General features: G+C 55.9%; 5 protein-coding genes across 5 annotated transcripts; 4 read left to right on the forward strand and 1 right to left on the reverse strand.

The window, feature by feature from the left end:
- Positions 1–775: 775 nt before the first annotated feature.
- B0T15DRAFT_167373 (Alpha/Beta hydrolase protein) lies at positions 776–2,237 on the forward strand. The gene is made up of 2 exons (XM_062862177.1): positions 776–1,025; positions 1,094–2,237. The coding sequence occupies exons 1-2, from the start codon at positions 893–895 to the stop codon at positions 1,951–1,953; spliced, it is 993 nt and encodes a 330-aa protein (XP_062722986.1). The 5' UTR covers positions 776–892; the 3' UTR covers positions 1,954–2,237.
- A 1,230-nt stretch (positions 2,238–3,467) lies between these two features.
- On the forward strand, positions 3,468–5,449 carry B0T15DRAFT_167381 (uncharacterized protein). The gene is made up of 2 exons (XM_062862178.1): positions 3,468–5,215; positions 5,289–5,449. The coding sequence occupies exons 1-2, from the start codon at positions 3,671–3,673 to the stop codon at positions 5,319–5,321; spliced, it is 1,578 nt and encodes a 525-aa protein (XP_062722987.1). The 5' UTR covers positions 3,468–3,670; the 3' UTR covers positions 5,322–5,449.
- A 691-nt stretch (positions 5,450–6,140) lies between these two features.
- B0T15DRAFT_394345 (ribosomal protein L1p/L10e family-domain-containing protein) lies at positions 6,141–7,363 on the forward strand (the record flags this gene model as incomplete). The annotated part of the gene is made up of 2 exons (XM_062864723.1): positions 6,141–6,366; positions 6,417–7,363. The coding sequence occupies 2 exons, from the start codon at positions 6,141–6,143 to the stop codon at positions 7,361–7,363; spliced, it is 1,173 nt and encodes a 390-aa protein (XP_062722988.1).
- Positions 7,364–9,143: 1,780 nt separating this feature from the next.
- On the forward strand, positions 9,144–10,906 carry B0T15DRAFT_395279 (cytochrome P450; the record flags this gene model as incomplete). The annotated part of the gene is made up of 3 exons (XM_062864774.1): positions 9,144–10,111; positions 10,225–10,645; positions 10,724–10,906. 3 exons carry the CDS (start codon positions 9,144–9,146, stop codon positions 10,904–10,906), a joined length of 1,572 nt encoding a protein of 523 aa, XP_062722989.1.
- A 222-nt stretch (positions 10,907–11,128) lies between these two features.
- B0T15DRAFT_167404 (carbohydrate-binding module family 18 protein) lies at positions 11,129–13,007 on the reverse strand. Its single transcript, XM_062862179.1, has 3 exons — positions 11,960–13,007; positions 11,699–11,777; positions 11,129–11,489 (listed from the first exon to the last, which is right to left on the reverse strand). The coding sequence occupies exons 1-3, from the start codon at positions 12,870–12,872 to the stop codon at positions 11,351–11,353; spliced, it is 1,131 nt and encodes a 376-aa protein (XP_062722990.1). The 5' UTR covers positions 12,873–13,007; the 3' UTR covers positions 11,129–11,350.
- Between the last annotated feature and the right edge of the window lie 946 nt (positions 13,008–13,953).

Below are 13,953 nucleotides of genomic sequence, written 5' to 3' on the forward strand. Positions count from 1 at the left end.
CGGGCCTCTGCGTGGCTTAGCGGTCAAGGTAGGTGCAACTCCGGGTTCCTGATGACGGAGGTCACCGGTTCAATCCAGGTCTCGGCGTACCGGTTAACCGGTTTGAACTTGGTCATCGGTTTGATCGGCCGGTAGTTGTTAACCACCTGACCCTGCTCCGACCACAGTTGCTCGGGGGTGCGCCCCCCTACCCCTCAAGGGGAGGGGGAATAAGTCGATGACTTTTTTCTTTTTTTTGTTTGTTTTAATTGACATTTATCAATGCTATTCAACTGTCATCATCAATATTCTCAATACATTAATTATAGCGTGGACGTAGGCAAGCGTCGGTAGTGAACGTGAATGCCTCTATAAAAAAGGACTGTAATCCAGGTCAGCCACCATCCTCCATTGATGTTCCAATCTTTAACAGGAAGAGGTTGAGCTTCAGTAGGCAAATTTATAATCACAGAAAGATCTCAGCCCCGTCTTGAAACATATTTGAATAGGTACCTGATATCATCATGGTGCTCTTGGAATACTCTGCCAGGTGCGAAATGGAACGCAACTTACCAACACTCCAAATGATGCCCCTTTCTGCCCTGACGGTAGAGGACTGGTTGCGCTGTCGTTCACGGTCCGCTGTTTCAAAAACCACAGCCAAGTCAGAAGAGAAAAGCTGGAAAAAAACAGCCCGGAGCATTCGCGGGTTTTACACAGTAGAGCTTAGGTGGGGCATCGATAAGGGACCCAGCAGCTCGATAAGACTGCCGCCTTGTGCACCCTTACGGCTCTTCCGGATCATTGAACTGTTCAACTAACCAACCTTCATTCCTTCCTTACATTAGAGTGCATCCACCGGCTTCATTCACGTTTCTCCGTATTCAACATCGTCGCTGGCATTTTCCTGAGAATGGCAATCGTTCATAGTGTACGGCTGTTAGCCATCGGCTCTCTCCTCACATCCTCCTTCGCAAAGCCCATCGAGCCGCGCTTGGGGAATGGCGGCGACGACGACACACCGCTGCCTCTAGTGATTTGGCATGGTAAGCGCAATTCTCCCATTACCCTCCTTGAAAGGCCACCATTCTGACATTCCGACCACCTCGGCTAGGCCTCGGCGACACATACCAAGCCGATGGAATGCATCAGGTTGGCGAGCTGGCCGAAAAGATCAACCCCGGAACATTCGTCTACCCGATTCGCATGGATGAGGACGCCGCGCGAGATCGGTACTCCTCCTTCGTGGGCAACCTGACCGAGCACGTCGCCAAAGCCTGTGCCGACATCGCCGCACACCCGATCCTCTCCACAGCCCCCGCCATCGACGCACTGGGCTTCTCCCAGGGCGGCCAGTTCCTGCGCGCCTACGTCGAGCGCTGCAACAAACCCCCCGTGCGCAGCCTCATCACTTTTGGTTCGCAGCATAACGGCATCAGCGCCTTCCGCGACTGCGCACCGACCGACTGGATCTGCCGGATGGCGATGGCAGTGCTCAAGGCGGACGCGTGGAGCTCGATGGTGCAAAGCAGACTGGTGCCTGCGCAGTACTACCGCAACCCGGACGAGTACGAGCAGTACCTGGAGCACTCCAATTTCCTGGCGGACATCAATAACGAAAGAGAGGAGAAGAACGAGCAGTACAAGAAGAATATGGTAAAACTGGAGAACTTCGTCATGTACATGTTTGAGGACGATACGACTGTCATCCCCAAAGAGACTGCTTGGTTCGGCGAGGTCAACGGCACCGAGAGCACGCCGTTGCGCGCCCGCAAGATGTACTCGGAGGATTGGATCGGCCTCCGCGAACTGGACCGCAAGGGCGGGCTCAAGTTCCGTAAGGCGCCGGGCGATCACATGCAGTTGTCGGAAGAGCTGTTGACGGAGGCATTTGGGGACTTCTATGGCCCTCTCAATCTGCGTCCCGGAAGGTCAGAGCCGAGGCCAGGCCCCGGAGGTGATGACGATCTCTGAGGGATTGGACTGTGCGATGCCTCTGTTTCCTTTATACTTTCTATTTCCTTGTTTTTCTCCATTGCGCATTTCTGTCATAAGGGTCTGGGTTCTGGGTACGGTAACGACTACCTGGGTAATCATTTTGCGGCAGGGTTAGGGGGGATCAAGGGAGTCTATGGGATATTATCTGTCAACTGGGTGGATATGACTGTCTCCCACTGACTGGGCGAAGGGAGACTCAGGAATGGGATAACACGGCCTCGAGTTTGTTGGACAAGCTCAGCACATGGGACGACGAGGTTGGGTTTGTTCCTACATTACCCCCGGTTTGCCTCTCCGACGTTCGTGCTGCTGCTGTCATTGGGTATGCCGCTTATTTACGGGCAGCTCAAGACCGCAGCCGCAGCAGCACGGTGACCCTCGTTACTGGAAGTTGAGGGTTGGCGATGAGAGGGAACACGGAACCAATTCATGTCCCATGTCATAGAGCATGATAACTAGGTAAATACCCTGGAATGGACTACGATTGTCCGCAAAAACGCGACTTGACGGAGATGAATTTCTTTGCTCTTCTACGCCTAATGCATGTTTCAAACTCCGATGCCCCGTCGGTGGAGTTCCGAGCCGCGCGTGTTTTGTGAAGGGGCGGGGAACGCAAAATTACTTCAAGATCCGAGTTTAAGGAGGCTGGTGATGGAGCAGCAAGGAAGCTTTTCGCACCCGTGGCAACTCTCAATATTGACGTGGCAGCTCACTCGGCGAGCGTGTGCTTCGGCCGCGGAAGGAATGGCAGGATAGTTGCAGCGAAGAAAGGGATTGTCCATCGAGGCATCCGAGATACAGATACAGCGGTTTGGCGCAGGGCAGACTTAGAAGGTCGGAACGTAACAGAGTAACAAGAGTCACAAAATTGGCCGGTACGTCATGTATGGTAACGTACAATACGCTTCATGAATGATACCAGATACCATACATGCTCATGTTATTATACAACTTCAACCTAGGATGTGATAAAGTTTCCGTAGTCACAGCCGTATTCATTGCGAACGACAGGAGCATGAAGTGTTCAAGATGTTTTTTCACATGATACAAGAGAGGTTCGGAGACTTACAGTAGTTACCAAGTACCCAGCATGGCAAGTTAGTGTATTGGGGATGACATAGACTTATCCGGATTTTGAAAACATAATTTACCCACATACCGTACGTTACACGCTGCCTCCTCAAAATTGTAAACGCTGTTCCCTTTCCGGCTTGAAATTCCCCCAGACGCGCTCCAGTTACGGGGGTGGGCCAGAACACGCTCAACGCGAGCGCTATAGGCTCTGAGCGAATTCGCGTCGGAACAGTGAGAGCACGGCACGGTCCCGCAGACACGACCGCATCTCTTAAATATCAAAATCCCCACCCCGGCACATTTAGGTCTCCCCGAACCAGGCCTTCTCTGCCAGATGCATAGAGACCGCAGGTCAACCACTCCTTTCCTGCTTCCAGTTCTGCTTTGCGCTTCTCTTCGAGCCTTGCCTTCACAGCTATTATCATTTCGCACTGGCTTGACACACGTGAAACGCGGTCCTGGTCGACTGCCCTGGGAAGGGCGAAGGAGCTGCAGCCGACGCGTTTTAACGTGCCCGACTGCGCTGCCTCTTTTGGTGGGCATTCTTCAAGCGTTCCCGATCACATTGGAGCTTCCATCCCTTAGCATTGTCATGACCACGGCGTGACAAGGTCAAGATATGGACTCCTCCCCGCCGACGGGCAGCAAGGTACTAGGGCCCACGCTGCCCACCGTGGCCGGAACGAAGCGGCCTGCGCCGTCATTACTTCCGCCGTTCGAGCCTCTGTCGTCCTCCCCAAGCCTGCCGCGGCCGTCCAAGCGACACGCGAACTCCAATGCGTTCCTGAAGTACCCCACGCCTGTGCCAACATCAAGCACTGGCATCCTCTCATCCAGTCCCCCGCGTCTCGGCACACGGCCCGCGCTCCAACGGACGCAGTCCACCCTGTCCGAACGCACTCCGCTCTCCGACGTCCCGTCCGTGGAACTCAACGAGAATGGTGAGACTCTGCTCATGGGCCGCTCAAGCAGCTCATCCCATTACCAGCTTTCGGCAAACCGTTTGATCAGCAGAGTTCACGTCAAGGCGCGCTACATCGCGGCCACCCAGCCGCTGGAGCCGAACAAGATCGAGATCGTCTGCAACGGTTGGAATGGCCTGAAGGTTCGGTGCCAGGGCCAGACGTGGGAATTGGCGAAGGGGGATTCGTTCACGTCGGAGACGGAGGGTGCCGAAATCATGATCGACGTCCAGCACGCGAGGGTATTCGTTCGATGGCCACGTCGGGATAAGGACCAGGACGTGTTGGCCCATTTGAGCGACTCCTCCTGGGATGAGTCGCCGCGTCCAAGGGCCGCCAGGCGTCGCGAGGGCTCGGAGCTGCACTGCAGTCCGCTTAGGAGGTCGACACGTATTGGCAGCCCCGAATCGCCCACGCCAGCGAACGTCTCAACATCAAATGCAAGCCTCGACAGCCTGATGCCACGGAACAGCGAGGATGATGAGGGCCCGGTAGAGATCTATGAAGATCCCAGCGCCGACGAGAAGGGCTCTCCCGAACCGGTCCAGGCCGGAAACGCTGCTGCAAGCTTCATGACCCAAGTGGCAGACAGCTTCTCCAGCGACCTGAGCGATCCTCAGTCAGATGGGGAGAACGACCCGTACGAGGAAAATGACCCGATCATGCACTCGTTTGGCCCATTCGGCACCAGCGTATCCAACCGCTTTGGGTCATTTTCAACCGCGACGCCCAGGAAGCCGGCCGCCACTCGCAACCGGCTTGCTGATCTCTTGGAGTCTTCGCCCCTTCCCCCGTCGGCACCGCTCGACCCATCTGACAAGGACGCCAACGCCAACAGCCCCCGCTCTGCCGCGACACCAGCCTCGCTCACCGGCCTGAGCGCCGAGATGACAGCCACCATCACCAACCACGTAATCAACCAGTTGGCCTTCTCACGCCTATCCTCAACACCGCTGTCGACCATCATGAACAACCTGCCGGCCGAGGAGCGCAAGGGCCTGTCAAAGGAACAGCTGCGCATCATCATTGAGTCAACGGCGTGCGTGGGCATCATCCGGCGGCAGGGCAAGGACGCCGCAGGCAAGCCGCTCGAGAGTGAGTATTACTACACCCCCGAGCTGGACACGGACGAGCAACGGCGCTTGGCGGTGACGGACGGCCTGCGCAAGCCGACTTTGCGGAACTGTCGGAAGCAACACAAAGTGAGTACCCCCGACTTTGTTTCTCTTCCCAATCTTCTCCGCTGATCCGGTGGCTAATGCGCCTTGTTTCCAGCAATATTACTGGAAGCGGCCGCGCACCCCCTAACCGGCGTCATGTGTCGGTGCGGGAGCCGGCTGGGTTCCTGTACTCTTATTTCAGTGGTCAATGCCTTAAACTTCCTGTATGGAAGCTTGGTGGCAGACAGGAAAGGTGCCTACGTCTGTTTCGGAAAGCTCCAGCAATACCCTTATTTTCCTGTCCCGTACTTTGCTCGGCTTCTTTGCTACCTACAAAGGTAGCTGTACCCCCCCTTACTGTTTGCTTTGGAAGGAGCTGCATAGCGCAAGGCGTAATTTTGTCGATGTATAATTGCTTTCCCTTGATCACTGTCCCCGGGAAGGAGAAGTGTTGGGTGAGTTTTCGGGGCGGTCTCTGGGGATGGCTGCTGTCTTCGAGGATGGGAAGGGCCAAAATTGGAGGTGGTGTGTTGGAGGAACAGGTGTGGAAAGGATGTAAGGTCTATGTCGATGTAGTTATGGTCATGAGAATAGACGAATGGGTATGGGGAAACGGCGGGTCATAGTGTAGGCTGGGGATATAGAGAAGGGCCTATAAGACCCTCGCTATCTATTGTCTTTTCGGACAACGGACGACGACGACAGCTTTCAATGCAGTGAACCTAAGACCTTCAAGTGCCTGCCGACATCTCATTCAGAAAGGCCCGGGGCCCACCACCCTAGCCCACTTAGCATCTGCCCCACCTGCCGCTTCTAGTAAGTGACAAGGGTCTATTCTTATCGGTGATAAGGTCGGGAAAATTCAGCTCCCGGATAAGCCAAAATTTCCTGGGACTTCAGACAGCGGAACACAATTGCGCTGTGAATGCGACAACCGACGATTGACACATCCCGCCATCGAACCAAGATGTCGAAATCAACAGCTGTTGCGAAGGCCGCCGATGCTTCGGTTCCTGTTGATTCGGAGCAGACCCTAAAGGCCTGCAAAGCGCTTGTCGCCCACATCAAGAAGGCCGCGACAACACCTCGTAGCGACGGCAAGCAGAACCTGCTTGCTGACGAGGAATCGACGGTGTCCGAAACGCCTGTTTGGCTCACTCTCACCACGAAGAAGCACATCCATGACTCACACCGTATGTCCATCCGGCCCTAGAGAGGAAGGCGCGTGCTTACAACAGCTCAGGTCTCCAACCTGGCAAAATCGTCCTCCCTCATCCCCTCAACTCCAGTGAAGAGCTGAGTGTTTGCTTAATAACGGCCGATCCACAGCGCTGGTACAAAAATGCGGTCGCGGACGGGTTTCCCGAGGATCTCCGGACCAAGATCGGCAGGGTCATCGACATTAGCCACCTGAGGGCCAAGTTCAAGACTTTCGAGGCGCAGCGGAAGCTCTTTAGCGAACACGACGTTTTCCTCGCTGACGATCGAATTATTAACCGTCTGCCCAAGGCGCTCGGGAAAACATTCTACAAGTCCACAGTAAAGCGGCCTATTCCCGTGGTCCTGATGGCGCAACGGGCCAAGATCGATGGCAAGCGGGTGCCCGCTCCCAAGGGCAAGAAGACGAAGCGTGACCCGGCGGAGAATGTTAACGCTCGGCCGATCCCCGAGATTGTCAGCGAGGTCCAGAAAGCCATTGGGGCGGCACTCGTCCACCTCAGCCCGTCGACAAACACGGCAGTCAAGGTCGGATACGCAAGCTGGGAGCCGGAGAAGCTCGCTGCCAACATCGAGACGCTCGTCCGCGAGTTGGTGGAGCGTTTTGTCCCGAAAAAGTGGCAGAACGTGCGGAATATTTATATCAAGGGCCCCGAGACGGCCGCTCTGCCCGTCTATCAAACGGACGAGCTCTGGCTGGATGAGTCCAAGGTTGTTCCCGACGGCCAGCAGCCGCCAAGCGCGCTTCCTGGCAAGCATCGGGAGAAGCCAAACATTGGCAAGAAGCGGAAACTGCTAGATGCTGAGCCTGAGCCAGCCGCGGAGGAAGCAGTCACGGAGGAGGGGCGCAAGAAGAAGGTCAAGAAGGCGTTGCCGGAGAGCAATGACGATAAATTGGATAAGGAGATTGCGGAGCGCAAGGCGAAGCTGAGGAAACAGAAGACCGCGGCGAAGAAGAAGGTGGACATCTAATTGGATTGCATTGCCGGGATGTGGTTCGGAGGCAAGAGTGCGGGAAGCGACTCGCTCATGTCGCCCGTCAGGCTGGACGTTGCATCATGCTTGGAGTTTGGAGTCCTGGGAGAGGAAAAGGCGGGGTCTACAGCTGTGATATACGCTGAACTGGACTTCGAGGATCTCAGTTTGGCTGATGTATTGAAGTCTTGATATTTGTCGGATCTTCAACTCTGGGTCTTTGTGAGATGGTCCCACAAGCTATCAGTCCGAGTGACACGACCATTCTCCGAGCGTCTTTGGGCGTTGTAGATGACGTTACTGTGAAACCCAACCAGCTGCTTGCCTGATGCAGCATTCATGCCGTGAGAGTTAAAGTTTGGAACCTAACCTGTCTCGGGCACTCGCATGTAACGTCCTTCACCTGCCAGTGTATGTACGAAGTAGTATGGTACAACACAATCAGTTCCCATGCAGCACACTGCTTTACTCGGAGAATACGGGGCTCCTCAGACAGTTTGGGTCAAATTATGAATGCCTTCAAGACGTCCTGAATGATCACCCGACATAGCATTCTGTCCGCATGACACAATAGGTATCTCACCCTGCAGGATGAGCCGCGTAGGTCCCACACCGCCAAGCCGCTTCCCCGGAATCCGCAAGCGGGACCGCCCCACGTGGGACCGGGCGATCGGGTACCTTCATCCCATCACCTCCAAGTACTCGATCATGTAACAACGCGTTTGTTGATGCGAGCTGACTGCTTTATACTTTGTCTTGCGACAATATCAGTCATATCAGTGACAAAAGTGCGATGAGATCTGTGAGGCTCCTCAATTGGAAGCCAACTGTCAAGACCTCCATCTGCGTTGTTTGTCGAACGCCCCGCTTGGATCTCCAGTTCTCAACTCGAGTACCCACAAGCGACGCCTCCGCCAGGCCAAAACAACTGCCGAGAGGAACGGAGTAGCAGGCACATTGCGCGTCCCCCGCACAGCAGACAACTTGCACGGAGTGCTTCAAAGTCCCCAACGTCGTGGATATTTGCAATAGAGGATACCTACTACCGCGTTTGCCTCTTTCCGCGGCGTGATGGACATGCAGGATCGTCGTCGTCGTCTCCCCTTGTTCCGGGAACGGGATAAGGAGCATAAACCCGTAATACGAAGCTGTCTCCTCGTTGAGAGGAGAACTGCATATATGACGGTACGGTGCCGACCGGTGAGCACGGTTGCATACAGTGTAGGTATTTGTTCGTTTGTTTCACGCGGAGCCGGCTCGCCAGGCTGGCGCTTCTCCGCACTCCCCAGCTCTCCATATCTCGCACTCTATTTCTGATATCCGAATGCCTTCCCGCTGATTGGACCCGCTACTCATCGTGGATGCATCCACGACATGCAAAGCATTCTTGGGTCAGCCAATGGGCCCAAGTGGACGGGTGATCGGCTGCTTCCGGTCGCTGGAGCCCCGGTTGATGTTCAACCGGATCTTGGCGGATATCCAACATGCCCTAGGAGAGAGTCGGCAGATGTCTTACACATACGCTCGTCACGGGGCCGCCTTGGAGGTGAGGAGGTCGTCGGGTGCAGCTGGGTACTGCTGGCTATTAACTTCCCAGAGCTACCGCGCACATGCCCTACTCACCCGAAACAACATAGCTTTATAACGTCTCCGACACTGGCAACTTCAACAGTTGCCCTTGTACTTGCACCTGACTATCTCCGAGTCTGCCTGCTGTCACCAAGGTTCAACACCCCTATACCATCGCTACCAGGCCGAGCGGCCACAGACAACCAGCATGGGCGTCCTAAAGGCCGCGGACGGCCACCAGCCCCAGACCAAAACCCTCGTCGGCACAGCCCTGGCCTTCCTCGCAGCACACTGGGCTCTCGCCCTCGTCGGCGCCCTCGTCGTCCGGGCGCTGTACAAGCGCTATGCCTCTCCCCTGCGCAAATACCCAGGGCCTTTCCTCGCCTCCGTCACGCGCCTCTGGAAGGTCAAGTCGACGGCATCCGGGCGCACCCACCTAGAGCACATCGAGCTACACCGCAAGTACGGCCCCGTGGTGCGCATCGCGCCCAACGAGGTGTCAGTGTCGTCGCCCGAGGCGGCGCGCACGCTGCTCAGCGCGGGCAAGCGCTTCTTCAAGACGCCCTTCTACGGCGTCTTCCCGCCGCCCGAGAACCCGGACATCTTCACCGAGACGCGCGAGGACGTGCACGCGACCAAGAAGCGCGTCGCCAACGTGCCCTACAGCATGGCCGCCATGCAGCAGCTGAGCCCCTTCATCAACGACACGATCGAGCTGCTGGTCCGCAAGATCGACGAGCACATCGCCGCGAACCGCGGGGTGTTCGACCTGGGCGACTACCTGCACTACTTCGCCTTTGATGTGCTCGGCGAGGTGGCCTTCAGCCGGAGCTTCGGCTTCCTGGCCGAGGGGCGAGACGTGGATAACGCCATCAAGACAATCGACAACTCGCAGATGTATAACGGCATTGTGGGCCAGGTGCCGGAGCTGGACCACCTGTTGCGGAGGAACCCGCTGTGGCAGTACATCCCCTGGTTGAGCACCAAGAACGCGCTGATCACGAGGATGGCGCTGGAGGAGATGGCGAGGCGGCAGCCGTTTGATAAGGACAATGCCGGGCTGTTGCGGACGGGGGACGGCAGGCAGGATCTCATGGCCAGTTTGATCCAGGGCCATCTGAAGGACCCGGAGCGGTTCAGGGAAGGCGATGTCTTTGCTGTGGCGCATGGTGCGATGTGAGTTTGCCTTCCGATATGACATTCTAAACCAACCTCTCAAGGTCACTCCCCTTGCTTTTTTCTTTTTTTTTTTTTTTTTTTTTGCTAACGTCCATACCCACAAACGACAGCTTCGCCGGCTCCGACTCAACGGCCTCGACGATGCAGTCCTTCTTCTGGCACGCGCTCGACGACCGGCGCGTGTACAACAACATCGTGCGCGAGCTCGAGGAGGCCGTCCGGGCGGGCACGATTCCCGCCGACGGCAACCTCTCGTGGAACCAGTCGCAGAACCTGGCGTACCTGCAGGCCTGCCTCAAGGAGGCCATGCGCGTGCGCCCGGCCGTCGGGCTCAACATCACCCGGCTCGTCCCGCCCGAGGGCGCCGAGCTGGACGGCCACTTCTTCCCCGGCGGCGTGTCGGTCGCCTGCAACGGCTGGGTGTTGCACCGCGACAGGGACATCTTCGGGCAGGACGCCGACGACTTCCGCCCGGAGCGGTGGCTGGAGGATGAGGAGCGCGCGAGAAGGATGGAGCGGTATATGTTCCAGGTGAGTTTAGTTTAGTTTTCGCATTTTTTTTCCTTCCCCTACATTGTTGCAAGAGCTGACTTGTTTTTGGAAATACAGTTCGGCGGCGGCAGCCACCTGTGCATTGGCCGGAACCTTGCCCTCCTGGAGATCAACAAGGTGGTCCCCAGGCTGCTGCGCGACTACAGGTTCGAGCTCGCCCATCCGGGGCGCCCTCTCAAAGCCAACGCGTCGTTCTTCGTCGTCCAGTCAGGGCTGGAGGTGTATATTAGGAAAGCATAGCGCGCGGAGAGAGGACGAGCGTGGGATGGGCGGACGGCTACTACTTTGTGGGGTGCTGCAATGTCTTGGATGTATGGATGGATGTAAACAGATCTGGTTCGGTACCTACCTATGTTAGCTAGGTGCGTAGGAGTTGAGCGGAACACTGCCAAATCACTCTGCAACAGCCGACCCTTTGTTCTTTGCCATCTCCTCCTTGTACTTACATGTGGCCGAGACCTGTAGCGACATCCGATTATAGCGATTTCCACCTGTAAGTGAAAGGATAGGTAGGATTCATGAAATCCATGCCATTAATACCACACGGGCTACAAACACTACTACTAACTGTCACCGAACCTCCTCCTCGCATTACCTAGCACCCCTTTGGTCCAGCTTGATAAAACACCTAGCCTCCCACCCCACCGCTTTGTCATCGTCGTCCTACCATCATCATCATCCTCATCATCTGCCAATACACACATAATAGCCCTCCCACAGGGCATCGCACGAGATCTGGCACAGCCCACTTAGTATCGCCTCGAGAATGTCGCCTGTGCAGAGGGTGAGGAGGGAGTCGCTCACCGATGGGTTGAGATCATAGCTGTTTTTTTCCCGTCAGGTCAGGTCAGATCAGCATGGGTCCCCCTTGTTTCTCCCTCTTTTGATTGAATCACAATGCACAATGCAAAGAAGGCTGATGGGGATGGATGAATAATGATGACGTGGGCATGGAGGGGGGAAGAGAGATGCAATAATTCAAAGCTGGGTCGAAGACGGGAGAGGCTTGAGAAAAGAGGAATTACTACTTACAAGTCTAGGAGAGAGAGATCGTTCCGGTTTGCGATGCTGCGGCAAGTGTCGTCTGCTTGGATCATGTCGTACCGTTTACCTGAGAAGAGGTTGTCAGTTAGCTTGGGTATGGTCCTCGTTTTCTTTTTTTTTTTCTTCTTTTTTTCTCTTGTGCATGGTTGGGGTGAGGCTAGTAGTGTCGAAATGAAAGGGCTGCCGCCCGGCATAACCCAGCGGCTGATATCTGCCTTGTAACTCAACCGCGACAATCGGAAAACTCACAGTTGCGAGGCGTCCCAGGCAGGGTCGGAGACGGCGCTCCGGGCTGTGTCCGCGTGGCGGTACTAGTAGTGGTAATTGGTATGATGGTTTTAGTGGGCGCGGTGGGACAAGCTGAGGTGATGACGTGAGTTGACGTGATGATGGTAGTGATTCGGTCGATTGACGTCGACGTAGTCGTCGATGTCCGCGTGACGATCGATGTCCGCAGACTGGTTGACGTGGTTGTCGACGTCCGCGTGACGATGGCGGTGGCTGTTGTTGCTGTTACTGTGGCGGTCACCGTTCTGCTGACGACGTCCGTAACTTGGCTCGTCTCGATGGTCGTCCGGGTCACGGTAGTAGTAGCAGCTGTCTGCGTCCGGGTGACAACGTTGGTGATGGTCGACGTCTGGTAGACCAGCGACGTGCGGGTAATAGCCGTGATGGAGGTGACGGTGACGGTGACAGTGGTGGAGGCCGGAGGAGAGGTTATGCCCCCTCCACTGCCACAAGTGCCAAATCCCGGCTGGCATCCGTCGCCACAGTAGTCGTCGGTGCTGCCACAGAAGCCGTGGGCCGAGCAACAATTCCCAAACCTCGAGCCCGCACACGTCACTCCGTCACCGCAGGTCCCGTCCGTGCTGACCGAAGGTGAGGTTGAAGTAGGGGGTGCGGAGCCCGTTGAGGAAGGGGTCGGTGCGCTGTCATTTGTGCCTTCAACGCAGTAGCTCGCTCCTGCAACAAGTTGTGAGCAGCTCGTCACGGCTGGGTTGGACCTGAGGAACTGTGTGACGGTAATTCCGGCCTGCGCGGCTAGAGTGGCACAAGTGTCTCCTTGTTTGGCTATGACGCTGCGTGTGCAGACTGCTGCGGCATGATGGGAGAAGGTTAAGGCCAAGAGCAGGAGATTCCCAGCTCGTGAGAGGTTGACCATGGTGATGTGAGACGGGAAGCTCTTGGATAACTTGGCCTAGTGTCCCAAAGGCACAGTGTCCGAGGTGAAAGTCCCGGAACAACACCAAGACCAAGTTCGAGCTATAGGGTGCATCCTGGACTTTAAACTCCCAACCAGAGTAGTGAGTCTAGCTGAAGAGCTCGGATAAGGCCTGCTGTTACTGCCGAAGATCGTGGCAGATGATGGAACCTCAATCACGAGCTAACTGTAGAGTGACGGGAAGTAGTCGCCCTGTTTCCCGTTATAGGCGTCAATACAGTCTATGTATGATGTGGTAGCTTCTCGTTGGTATTTGGCACATCTCGCTTGGGACGTTACGAGGACAGCGTGCGAAGAACGGGGTGAGGAAAGCATACTGCGGGATAAATATAGCAAACAATATCAAATATCCAGCTGGATCCAGGGTCCCGCGGAAGCTGGGAGGTATGGTAATTTGTGGGTAAAGGAATCCCCGTGAAGAGTAAATTTGGACCTGCAGCTGTTGAGAGCGAGCAGCCAGCCGGCTAATGTTGAGAGTGACATTACCGCTGACTGCCATCCAATATCCCCGGAAGGTGTCGTTGTCGAAGGGCCTGGGCCATAGGCCCTGCATGCAGGCGAGAGCTCAGTTTCCATCCGAATGCTGTCTCCGAGGATGATACCCGTTGCAACTGGTACTGTGGAACCTGTACAGCAGTGCCGTGTTCATCAACCGGACGAACCGAGTGAAACGTGACATCAAGTGTTTACTGCCATCCCAAGCTCTCTTCTGGTGGGAACAATGGTGGTCTGAGGGATTTAAGCGGATGTTGGAAGCAAGAGCACCTCCCCTCGGACAGCATTGGAGTCTGCTTTTCAGTCTGGTTGCAAGTCTGCACCGAGGCATGAGACTGCGGAACAACTTCAGGGGCGCCTGAGACTTACCGATGGCCGGGCCGCTCAATGGCGCTCCGCATCTATCGAGTACACCAAAAGTGTAACCAGGCATTCGCCGATGAAGACACTGCTTGCATGGCCCTCTTTCCGTCCAGTCTGGTGTGATCACAGCCATGCGGCCAGGGCTCTGCATGCTTGTCACCTC

Source organism: Chaetomium strumarium (assembly GCF_033439665.1).
Source record: "Chaetomium strumarium strain CBS 333.67 chromosome Unknown B0T15scaffold_3, whole genome shotgun sequence".
Lineage (NCBI taxonomy): Eukaryota > Fungi > Ascomycota > Sordariomycetes > Sordariales > Chaetomiaceae > Chaetomium > Chaetomium strumarium.